This window comes from Pangasianodon hypophthalmus, chromosome 7 (genome assembly GCF_027358585.1).
Source record: "Pangasianodon hypophthalmus isolate fPanHyp1 chromosome 7, fPanHyp1.pri, whole genome shotgun sequence".
Lineage (NCBI taxonomy): Eukaryota > Metazoa > Chordata > Actinopteri > Siluriformes > Pangasiidae > Pangasianodon > Pangasianodon hypophthalmus.
In genome coordinates this window covers 5,062,256-5,074,372 of record NC_069716.1, presented here as the reverse complement: position 1 = coordinate 5,074,372, position 12,117 = coordinate 5,062,256, and the positions used below count along the sequence as shown (strand labels likewise).

Below are 12,117 nucleotides of genomic sequence, written 5' to 3'. Positions count from 1 at the left end.
CCCTGCTGTTGGAGTCAGTCAATAAATGTGCAATTACGCAACGGCACTGGGCGGCACCACGTTGATTGCGGATAGAAGGTTAGAACTTGCCACCTACGACTCAACCCTCTACACTTTGTTACATCTAACACTGATCCAGTATATCATAATATGGGTTTGGTGTCAGGTCCACTGGAAAAGGGCTGCACTATAAATCCTATCTTCCCCAGAAGCACAGAAATCAAAAGCTTGCTCGATGTGCTGTTGACTTGCTCACTAATTAGCTTCATATTCGCTGAGGCAGTGCTCTCATATTGTTAAGAGAGGCCTAATAGAACAGGAAAGATCGATACCTTGTGTCGGAATCTAACAAGCGGTCGATAGTCCGGAGGAGTGAGTGTATCCGTGCTGGGCCGTGCCTCTGCAGCAAGGATGCTGCCGAAGAGCAGGATGGCCATCCAGTAACTTCCGGAGCCTCTCATTGGCTCTTTCCTGTGGAAAAACAATCACAAATAAATTAGAGCAATAGCAGATATGGGGTCTCTAAAGCATCATGAGTTTAATCACTGTTTAGCTCGGGATGGTGTATCAGGATTGAGGTGATTGGAGCAGACAACAGGAACTGCCAATCTGCAGCGGCTTTAAACTAATACTGTCAGTATAAAACCCACACGCAAGATTCAGTCTGTCTCAAATTAATTAAGGAAACAGAGGTCTTGTAAAGGAAGAAAGATTAAAAGGAAGTGAAAAGGGTGATACACAGCCCAGTCTCAAAAGAAACATCTGCAACATCTTCTATATCGAAGACTAACGCTCTGTCACAAGCACGTGATGTATAACAACAAATCAAACTTTGATTTGACTGCTCTGTAGGTCACCTTCTGCACTAATATTATTTAACCACACCCACATCTCTACTATTCCTTTTACATAATATCAATGGGAAATAAATATCGACATTGACATCAATTCTAAAAATATTAAGCATAACACACTTTGTGTAATTTAGTGCTTTCTATCATGGCATGGCATTTAGACTTTGAAGGTGCTGTATACATATGCAAAGTAAATCATATGTTATATAATAATATAATAATGTCATCAGAAGTCATGTAATTAGCTGAATGGAGTCCAACTGAATGGTGTGCAACTAATGTGTCACATGATCTCAGTGTAAACACATCTGCACTGGGATGGTCCAGGGGTTTAAGGGTCAGAGAACATACCAAAATAAACAGCATCATAAAAAAAAAACAAAAAAAAAAACATGCAAGGAACTACTAAAAATATAATCCAATAAATAATCCAGGGCACTTTTCTGGAAAAGTATCAATCAAGGTTTGGTTATTTAAAAAAAATCCCTATCTTTGAATCCCATGGAAATGTATTATTTAAAAAAAAAAGTGAAGAATACAGCACAACGGTGATGGAGATCATTATTCAAACAAGCAAACACGAGACTAAGGGTAACTCTGAAAGAGCTGGAGAGACCCACAGCTCAGAGAGGAGAAGTGGCAACTCGGCAAAAGTGGACAAATCTACTTTGGTCTGATGAAATGAAAATTTTCCTTTTTGTCCTTGGTACAAAGCGTGGGTTTTGGTGGAAACTCAACACTACTCATTACATCCCAGCAGTGAAGCATGGTGGTGGCGTCATGTTGTGCAGATGCTGTTTATCAGCAGGGAGTTGGAAACCTGTCAACAGACACAACCAAATACGTGACAATCCTACAAATCCTGTACCAGTCTGCTACAGACTTAAGACTCACAAGAGTCTCTAGAGTTGATGAGAAAGGTTGTTGATGGGAGATATCAGTGGAGAATGGCCAGACGGGTTCGAGCTGACAGGAAGGCTACGGTAAACTCAAACAATCACTCTTTACAACCGTGGCGAGTAGAAAAGCATCTCAAAATGGACAACTGAATGTTGAACATTGAGGTGGATGGGCTAAACAGCAGAACACCACATCGGGTTGCACTTCTTTCAGACAGGAGTCTGAGGCTACACTGTGAAGAGATACACCCAAACTCCAATCGTTATGATGTTTTTCCAATCTTCAATGGTCCATGCTCAGTGTGTCTGACATTTTTTCTCCATTCTGTATGATGTGGGAATGAACTGAATCTCTTGACCTGTATCTGCAGGATTTTTTGTATTGCGCTGCTGCCACATGATTCTAGGTGTTCCTATTAAAGTGGTACTGATGAACCAGAAAGTCATTGTACACAAAGTAACTCTAATGTTGGACTAGAAATGCTTTATATCTTGAAATGCAAATCTAAAATAAGAAGTTGGCTCCAAAAGCACTTGTGCTAAGCAGAACAGTGTCACCTGGCAGGTGTATCAGGATGTTTAATAGCTTCCGTTTCTAGGTCAGAAGAGTTTGCTTTGTTATAAGTTGCCCCACTGTGTTACTTTATTATAAGTTGTCCCTCAGTTTAATAAGCAAGACTCTTCCATAGCTCTTTCTAGCTCGTAGCTGTTCAGCACTGTGATAATTGTTTTCGTTTCAGCAATTCATTATTCTTGCATCTTCGTGTATTTTCAGCATTAAAAAACAAGCATTTGAAAGTAAACAGCATAACTAGCAGTATGTAGTACCAATAAACCAGTTTATGATGGTCTTGTTATGTTGCGCTAGTTAAGTTGTGTGTATTGCTCGTTTCCGATGTTCAGACAGGCAGAATTTGGGTAAAATCTGAGCCCCCTGTATCTGTCCAAGCTTAGGATTCAGTCCACATATTTCAGACTCTGATAGTGAATGCTCTCAGGGGAAACGACTGGCAAGAGAAAGGAAGGGAAGGAGAGAGTAGAGCGGAGGAACAGGGACAGGGAAGAGGACAAGATTGAAAAGCTGTTACTCCGACTATAGGGACAGTCATCATAACTTCATCTTGTGGCCATAAATCGGCCATGGCATGGTAAAGCTCTTTGGCACTGACTTTTAAATGAGACGTATCTATCACCCACGATGTACACAATGAATCACATGCTGACAGGATCCCAGCAGGCATTGCAGCCCCAGGCTAAGGGTTTTTCTAAGCGCACCAGTATTCAGAAATCTTCTAAGACATGGAATGAGTTTGATCAAGATCTAGTAAAACTCATATTATTTTTCAAACAGAATTTTGTAGTTTCCATCATTAATGAGTCCAAAAGTTGTTTTTTTTCCTCCTCATATACCATATATAATTAAGACTGTAGTCAAGACCACCAAGTCCAAAACAAATCCAAGACCAAGACTAGCTGAGATCGAGTCAAGATTAAGTCTTAAGAGTGTCAAGGTTGAGTGCAAATGAGAATCAGACCAAGTCAAGATTGAGACCAAACCATTAAATCCTTTTTGAGGCCAAGACTTCAATGTCATGCAGCATATGCCAGAAAGATTTTCTAAATTCTGCTCAAGAATTAGCTAGAATCCTACAGAATCTTGACAAGTCTCCAGCTGTAATAGGAGTATAATTACTGAGGCAATATGTAAGGAATAAATAATACCAGGATGTGCTGCTATGGAAAAATAATCAATAACAGGAAGTGGAGTTACTCTTATTACTCCAACGTTGATTATTTTCCTCTAACAGCACATCACAAATTGTTTTGTTCCTCTTATATCATAACAATTTTCTAACCCTTACATTTTTTATGAATTACAGAATGACACATCATACTTTTTTTATCCGTATTAGTCACATTTACTGTTATAGAATATCCATGAGACAAGTTAGTTATGTTAGAAGGTTACCTGTATGTTATCATTTACTGTATGTGATAGCAGCTAATAGTCATTCCAATAAATTTAAACAAATATGTCATTTCAACTCTGTTAAGGGAGTTTTTCTTTCCTTTCTCCAATAAATAAATTGGCCGATTGATTTCTACTGCAAGCCAGGAGCAGTTCAGACCAAACACCAATATCATTTGCCTGGATAAAAAAAAAAAACAGTTAACTTGAATGAGAATGGACATGATATTGCAATAAAATAATTAGAATATTGTAGTGATTAATTTATCTTTGTGTCAAGTTCATCTAGTTTAACATTAACACAAATGGAAGTTGATAGAAAACAAATAGACCTGTCGTGTCTGCTTTGTGCTATCTCTTTCTTTTTTCTTTTTTTTGCCACAACCTTTATTCCTGACTGTAAGCAAGGTTTGTTCTGGAAAAATAGATGACATGAGACATTTCAGGGTAATGTTTCCACAAACTGAGGAAGCGGATGCCTTTAGGAAATTTAGGATTTCAGATGCAGCAACAACAGTTTGCATAAAACAGCCGAATGAGTAACATCACAAGAACACCACAGTGGTCGAATATATTGCAGGTGAATTGAGACAGAAATCTGATTTCTATCGAGCTAAATCAGAATTTAGACTGCGCTCTTATAATATTATTACTTGTTACACTGTACAAGATGATTTCATTAAAATATTGCCTGAATTCTTTAACAGACTGCGCACCACTGCGTTCTCCATGTCAGATTATATAAAGATTATATGAAGATAAAGATAGACATATGATTAAAGAAAATTACGACATTCTGCTTATGTCTTCAGACAGAATATGTGGTTGCAGAAATAATGGTAATATGGATGTTGTTTTTTCATTAGGATGTTTCATTTACCTTTCATTATTGCTACTACTGTATTTGTGGCTGTTCCATGAGTTTAATGTCATCCTATTCCATCTTTCTGTTAGTAGCTTTTAGATGAGTGTTGTAGCAGTGGTCACCACACTCTGAGATTTTAATTTCAATTTTCTGACAGAATGTTGTCTTCAGCTGTCTTTGGTATCAACGGCACTAACTTAGCTGCCAGTGAGTGTGTCACATTATGCCTTCCAAGAACTCACAACCAAAAAGAGCAAAATAGGGATGAAGTATATACAGGAAACTGTTAAAAAAAAAGAAGAAGCATAAATGTAAAAAAAAATCAAATACAATCCAGATTCAAATGTATGAAAGTACCAGGTATAATCAAGAGTCTTGCTCCTTCTTAGTTTTTTTTGACAGTGACATCCAGTTAAATTAGAGATAATAGATTAATTTTGCCAATGTAAACTTTCTATCATCAAACTATCTAAATGTATATAAATATGTAGCAAAAAACAGACCATTCCTGCTGCTTGGAATACCGCAGTGCCACTGGCAATAGCAGCAATTTATTCACAACTTTCTTGTAAAATTTAAACTCCACTCAGTTCTGTGATCAAATAATCTGTATGCAACTGACACACAAGTTTCAAGGTCCTACTGCAGGTCCTAAAGTCAGATTTGTGAGTCTTTATATTTGGGCTAAAAGGATAAAAACAGAAACATATGTTATCTGAGTTCATTTATTATTCAGTGAAGTACTCTGAACTTTCCATGAACCTCTGCGCTTTTAGAGTTGCACTTACATTAGATCGATGAGCGTTCTTAGACACCAAGGTCACCCTTTGTCCTGCTGGCTCAGACAGTGTGACCACTATTAGCATTGATTTGGCTCTAAACACCTGGATATAGATTGTGTATGGTTGGTGTATGTCAGCGTGCAGCACTTTTTCAACTGACTCACCACTTTGAGGAACTGGTGATCAGTATAATTTGGTAGCAGTCTAAAATAACAGACAGCACCTGCCATGTCTGCCATTCTTATTTACCTTTAGTTGTTTCTAAGCCTCAAACAAGTTCCACATAAATCTGGTTCAAGTTTGCAAAATGTTAATAAAACACTAGACTGTAACTAAAGTTCAAAATGCAGCTTAATAAAAATGATTTATTGCTCTGAACTTTACATAGGCATTATGGGATTCATAAAAGAAGGGTTCGGCTGGCTGTAGGTCATAATCATGAACGTTTCCTGTTTACTTCCTGTTTTCTCCACATCACTGCCTTGGTCATAGCTGAAGTTTGTCCTGCACTTCCCCTAATTGTTTTGGTTTTGCTATGGACCACATCCTGGGGCTGTATGGATTTTTTACAAATTTTGTTTCAGTTTAGCCTCCTTATTTCTCTATTAACAATTTGAATTCTTTTTAGATTGAAACCTAAAGATTGTAGGATTGTAGGAAACCTATAAGATTGTAGGATTTAGAGAATGCAGTGTTTAAACTCTTGTTTATTAGGGCAAATCCTGTAATCATTATCAAAGCCAGGGTCACAGCACAGACAGCAACAACAACGAACCAGGATAATCCATAACCCAAACATGAAAACAGACAGAGGACGAAACAACAAAAAACAAAGAAACAGGTGCACACATTAGGTAACAGATGAATGATTTGACAGATATATGGCAATGTAAATGAATCAACTTATTTTTTGAAATAATTGTACTATATTTACATGTGGAAAAGCCCTGACTTTTGTTTTTGATGCTACGCTGGCAAACCTCGCAATCACAAATAGTCAAAACATTAGCATCAGTGTAGTGACAACAATAACAAAAGCTCAAATGAAAAAGAGTAATAGAATAAAGGTTCCGAGGAACTCAATAGTCAAGCCATTCTTCAGGGAGCAGCTGATAAACTCAAACGTTTGAAGTGTAAATTACACCAAATCCATTGATTTGTTAAATGACACATTCTCTCATTTAAACTGTAAATTAACCTGTTTTTTATACATTAAATATGCTTTTGTGTTTCTCATATTTCTATTTAGAGGATCCAGTCTGCTTTATTGATGAAACAAGATGAAAGAAGATGGCTCCGTTAGATGGCTCCTTTAGAATCCTGCATTGCAGTTTTATTTATTCTCATTCTTTTTAAGTCATAGAGTATATGGCTTTATTCATTTGATATTGCCTTGTACTGTATAGCCACAGTTTTAATGCCTTTCTACTAATTTTAAACCCAAATCTGCATACCTGTCCTACAGTGCCTCAGATATAGACATGGCCACAGGTTCTGTCCTTGTTCCATGAATCTGGCGTTACTTTTTGACCTATTCTGTTATCTGTCAGAGAAAAACAATGTGCTCATTTTTCCTTATCATGAGAGCAAGGGAACACTTCGATATCACATTCATGCATAATAAGCCACTAAATGAGAGAGCTTTATTATCAGAAAACGTTGCAGTGATATGAGGAAATAAACACCGAAGCAATCTGCTACACAATCACAAAATTATACCTATCATTTAAGGTGTGTGCTAGATTGCCATTTTCTTTAAATAGCAGCTTTCTTCTCATGCTTGACAGACACTTAGGCATATTTACAGAGGTAGAACACTCTAATTTTTTTTTTAGTCAACAGGAAATTATCACCTAGGAAGGATTTTTTTTTGGGGGGGGGGCTTTACAGAGGTGCCAACATTTACAGTTTAGCCATGGCATTTACAATTTTGACCCCTCGCTCTACAACGATTCAGGAGCAACCTGAAAACTAAGCTTTTCTATCTTTTTTTAATCAGACCAAACAGGAATAAAATTCACCCCGCGGAAAAGACAATTCACCGAAGGGGAAAGGACATGGGATGTGAAAGAGTGCATTTTCTAGTGGTTACTTTTTCCTTCATGGTGCCTTTATTGAGGTGAACCTGGACCCAAACCTGAGCTTTTCCTGAACTTTGGTCTTATAAGCCAGTAGAAATCAAGTGGGTGGGGCTGTAGAGTTTTTGGCTGGTAAAAATGGAGGCACTGTTTATATTTAAATAGCAGTCCCAGGATTTTTGTCTTGCTATTTTCTTACTATTTCATGGTGCACCTGTGGAAAAAAAATAACAGTAAAGCAAAATTTTAAAAGAAATAAAGAAATAAAACTGTCTCATACACTGATGTATACTAGGATCTCTCTCTGCCTGATTTTTCTAGTTGGTACAAATTAATCATATGAATTTCACAGGAGTTTTTAATCTCTCATACTAATTTTCTTTTAGATTGTGTTCATATCAGATGGTATCAGTTACAATTTATAAGTTCTTCTGGATGATTTTGTTACATTGTAAAAGAAAATTGTAAACGATTTTCTTAGTCACAAAGTTCAAATGAATATGAATAATTTTCTTTTTTTAAATTTGTGTTCATATGGTCATATCAGATAATCACTATCACAATGTGTCATAAAATACAATCACTTCTTTGGTCTTTTGGATGATTTCTTAATATCATATTTTAATGGTTTTTTTTTTTGAAAGTTCCTTTTTATTATTTTATGCCATCTAACATCCTGCTAAATGTATGGATGTGGATACTTTCATTCTTTTAGCAATAAAGGTACAAACTAGACAAAACACTAATTATTCACCACATACAGTTAGCAGGTTTATTATTTATTATTTATTGTACTCAGTAAACATGAAACTTATTACTGCTTATATCAGGTTATATAATCATTTTTTTTTTACATTTTATATTTAAAGGTTTTGACATTTATCCAGCATGTGACCAGCACAAATGTTTTATATGAAGGACAACACACCTGCTGATCATCATGTGATCACATGTCCTGGTTCTTTAGCCAGATTAAAACAGGAGCTTAATCCTAATCCTAATCCTGGCCCATGAATATCCCTGACTCCAAATGCTGTGCAGGTAAGAGTATACGATCACAGATAAATGAACTGGAGATTTGGCCAAGTGTGGGTTTTTCATATCTCTGCTTTTACAGAATTGTAATTTTTGTTTTTGTACACCCAAGAATTTGTGTGAAGTTAAATTCTGTAGAATTAGAAAATGTAAGTAAGAAATAGGTGTAAGTAAACAGAGAAATATGTCTGAATTTGTATGTTTTTATTTCATTGGAAAAAAAATCTAACTGGAAAAGGCTGGATCACTCTAATTAAGCACTTACAGCACACCACATATATTTGTCTTAAGGTTGATACTAATATTGTGTAACATCAACATTAACTTACACTCTTGTGTCTAAGAGTCCCATTTTCTTAATCATAAAGTTTTGGGGATTTGCTTTTTTTTTATTTTTTTTTTTACATTTTTACAGTTGTATCTGCGTTTTAGTGTCAGTACAAATTTTACATTTTCAAATGTTTGCTTAAAAAAAAAAACAGGAAAAAAGTTTTGTATTTTGTTGAAGAATGTAGCAGACTAGTTATACTCAGGATTAAAAACAAGCAGAACAAGACAGCAACAGTCTCACCTGAGATGTTTCCGCCACCAAGTCTAGTCCTTCTTGTTACTAATGTGTACGACTCAAATATCCATAAAATATACTTGAAAAAGGAAGGAAGCTATTGAAGAAAAACTATTTCAGAGATTTGACCTTGCTGTGACCTTGACCCTGTTTGAATCAATTCCAAAATTGAATCAGTTAATCTGCTGGTTATAATGAATATAATTCAATATAAATCCTACAAACATTCAGGCACTCATTCTTGAGATATTGTTCTAATGACAGATGCATAGGCACATGGAGAACTTAGAGAACTACAAGAGGAACCAAGTTTAAATGCAAAGGGTAGTAACAACAAATATTGATTTAATTTAAGTTTTTTTTCTCTCACACAGAATGCTTAGCTTATATATATATATATATAAAACCCATTTTGTTACTTTTGCTTGAAGCTTCTTCTCTTGTGACTCACTTTCTTCAGATGTGGTTCATCCCAGATGTATTCCCTAAAGATTTACACTTCCCAAATACAGTTTATGACCATGTCTCACATGGATTCTGTAGATTTGTACCTATGGATTGCTGCTGTAATCATGAAGACTGTTCTGTGTTCATCAAACTTTCCACACACTTAGTACTGTTTTTCTTAATCCCACTATATTAAACCGGTATCACCCAGAAGACAATGGGTTCCCTTTTGAGTCCTCTCAAGGTTTCTTCCTTACGTAGTCTCAGGGAGTTTTTCTCACCACTGTGACCACTGGTCTACTCAACAGGGATCTAAATCTTCATCTGGATTTCCCCCTGAAGCATACTGCATGTTTTATCCCACAAAAAAATCCTTTTCTCTTGTCCAGCGTCTTCCATCGGCTACACAATGTCAACTCCATCAAAGTTACATGTTCAACATGCTAATCCAGCTCCAAGATGATTCACTTATTAAAGGAGTGAATTTCTCATCCGAGTCAAGAACACAAACTGCATTTAAATGAATTTCTGAAGTGAAGCGATTCAGGCAGAAAGGGAACACAGAACAGACGTGGTATTATTGTTAAACAGAGCGTGACTTCACGCCGCAATGTTTTTGCAATAAAAGGAGTCGAGTCTCTCTGGAATCAGAACACAGCCAAATCAAACCCCGGCTCAAGGAGAAAACGTCTCTCCCTCAGTGTTTACGCAAATCCCAGAGGTGTTCGCCCAAATCAGCGGCTCACAGCTCAGTCTCACTCATCACGCCTGCCCTGGCACGCTGGGTAATACGCAGCGATCAACGAGAGCAACAAAAAGAGGTGTTCCTTTGGGTCTAGGGATTCCGCCAAACTCCAAACTAATGAACTCCTTGCGCTTTTGAAACGTAGATGAGATAAAAAGACAACAGGGACTGGAGCATTATGAGAAATAAGTCTCAGCTCTCTCAAGGTGACGTATTTTGTCCAACCTTGAATTTTATCCCATATTTAACCCCAATCAGCTACTACATAGGCTGCACTGTGCACAAATTCTATCATTTATATGCCTCTATGGTAGGTCATATAAGTCATGTGACCAAAGTGCTAAAGCTGCTGAAATTGTTTCATTCGCAATCAAAGAGAGAGACAGGACAGACATTAGAGGTCGGCTAATCACTTCAGTAGTGCTGAAGCTCATTTTTTAACCTCTCCAGACTTTGATGGCTTTGATCATTCTCTGCTCCACCGCTCCAGATCTAGCACTAAAAAAAAAAACAGAAAAAATACCAGCTGCTATGAAATATACATGCAATACCTGGTGGCAGAGTGACAGAACTCCTCTGCATCTGCTCTCTCTCCGAGACAAGCGAAAGCTTTAATCCCGGTGACATTCTTGTCAGATAGTCACATTTCCGAGGAAAACAGACAAGAAATATTATACAATAGAATAGTAATACAATCAGAGCTTCCATGGCAGCCTAAAGCATTAATTAGACTGACTTATGGGTTACAGATTATATTACTGGTTTAGATCTGATGTCCGCTAATGGTTAATAGATGGTGGGAGTGACCAGTTTAAGGAAAAACTCCACCTGGAAACGGATTAAATACATTTACACTGAAATATTTGTGATGTGTGCTGTTGTCTATAGCAGTGATATCACAGGGAGACATCGTGATTGCTAGCACAGTTACATTGCTGTTTTTTTTAAAGATTGATGAGAAATCTGACGTAGAATGTAGAATCCTCAATGTAGAAGGAATCAACATGCCTCAATGTAGCGATCTATGAGATGACGAGTGTGATGTTGTTGACGGAGGTATTAGCATGAAAATTAAAGCTTTGGAAGTATGAGCAGAGTGTACAGATGAGGAGATGAGAGATCTGGACAGAAAGGGAGGTGAGAGAGAAAGGCTAAAATACTAAAGTGCCGCTGCATCACTCTCTTTATGTAGAGGTGAAGGGAGAGCTGAATCCTACTGGGGCCGCTGTCAGCACACTGGCATTGTGGGTTATGTAGGAAACTAAAAAAGTCAACTCAGAATTTTATTACAAAATGAATCATGGATGCCATGGGTGGATTTTCAGGGTGGATTTTCCCTTTAATGGTTGATTAAAGAGGAAATCTGAGCTGCTGTGTTATGCAACAGATGTAAGAGTGTCCAAAGTTGTGTGTGCTGTGGTGCAGGATGGGTGCTATGACATGCAGTCAGCTGCAACCTGTGCCCATTAAAATGCAATGGATGACTGGACTACTTGGCAAGGATGTGTTCACGCTGCAGTGACAGACACATCTTCAGTACTAAAAGAGAAGGAAAGACAGATGGAGAGAGATGGGGAGAGAAACTCAACCAACAACCAAAGAATGTTGCAAGTTCTACACTGACACCATAATCACAGGGGCATTTCCATTATAGGAACTTTTTCAAGAACATTTTCACTGGAAGAACCTGAACTGATTTTAGTTCCTGAGCTATAGGAGCCTGTGCAGTTCCTTCTCTGGAGTAAGTACTTTTCTGCAGACCTGAAAGTACATAGGTCGGCTTAGCCACACTACATCTTCACCTGTGGTGCCAATCCCCACTCCCTCTCATTAACCATCTTGTCCATTCCTCCTACTCCTCCACTGAAAATGTTCTTA

General features: G+C 37.3%; 1 protein-coding gene across 2 annotated transcripts in view; it reads right to left on the bottom strand.

The window, feature by feature from the left end:
• Positions 1–12,117, bottom strand: part of fstl5 (follistatin-like 5) — a 137,973-nt gene that overhangs the window by 119,997 nt on the left and 5,859 nt on the right. For both annotated transcript variants that reach the window (XM_053235514.1, XM_053235515.1), the window contains exon 2: positions 333–471. In XM_053235514.1, the coding sequence (XP_053091489.1) occupies positions 333–471 (139 nt within the window). The remainder of the gene's footprint in view (positions 1–332; positions 472–12,117) is intronic.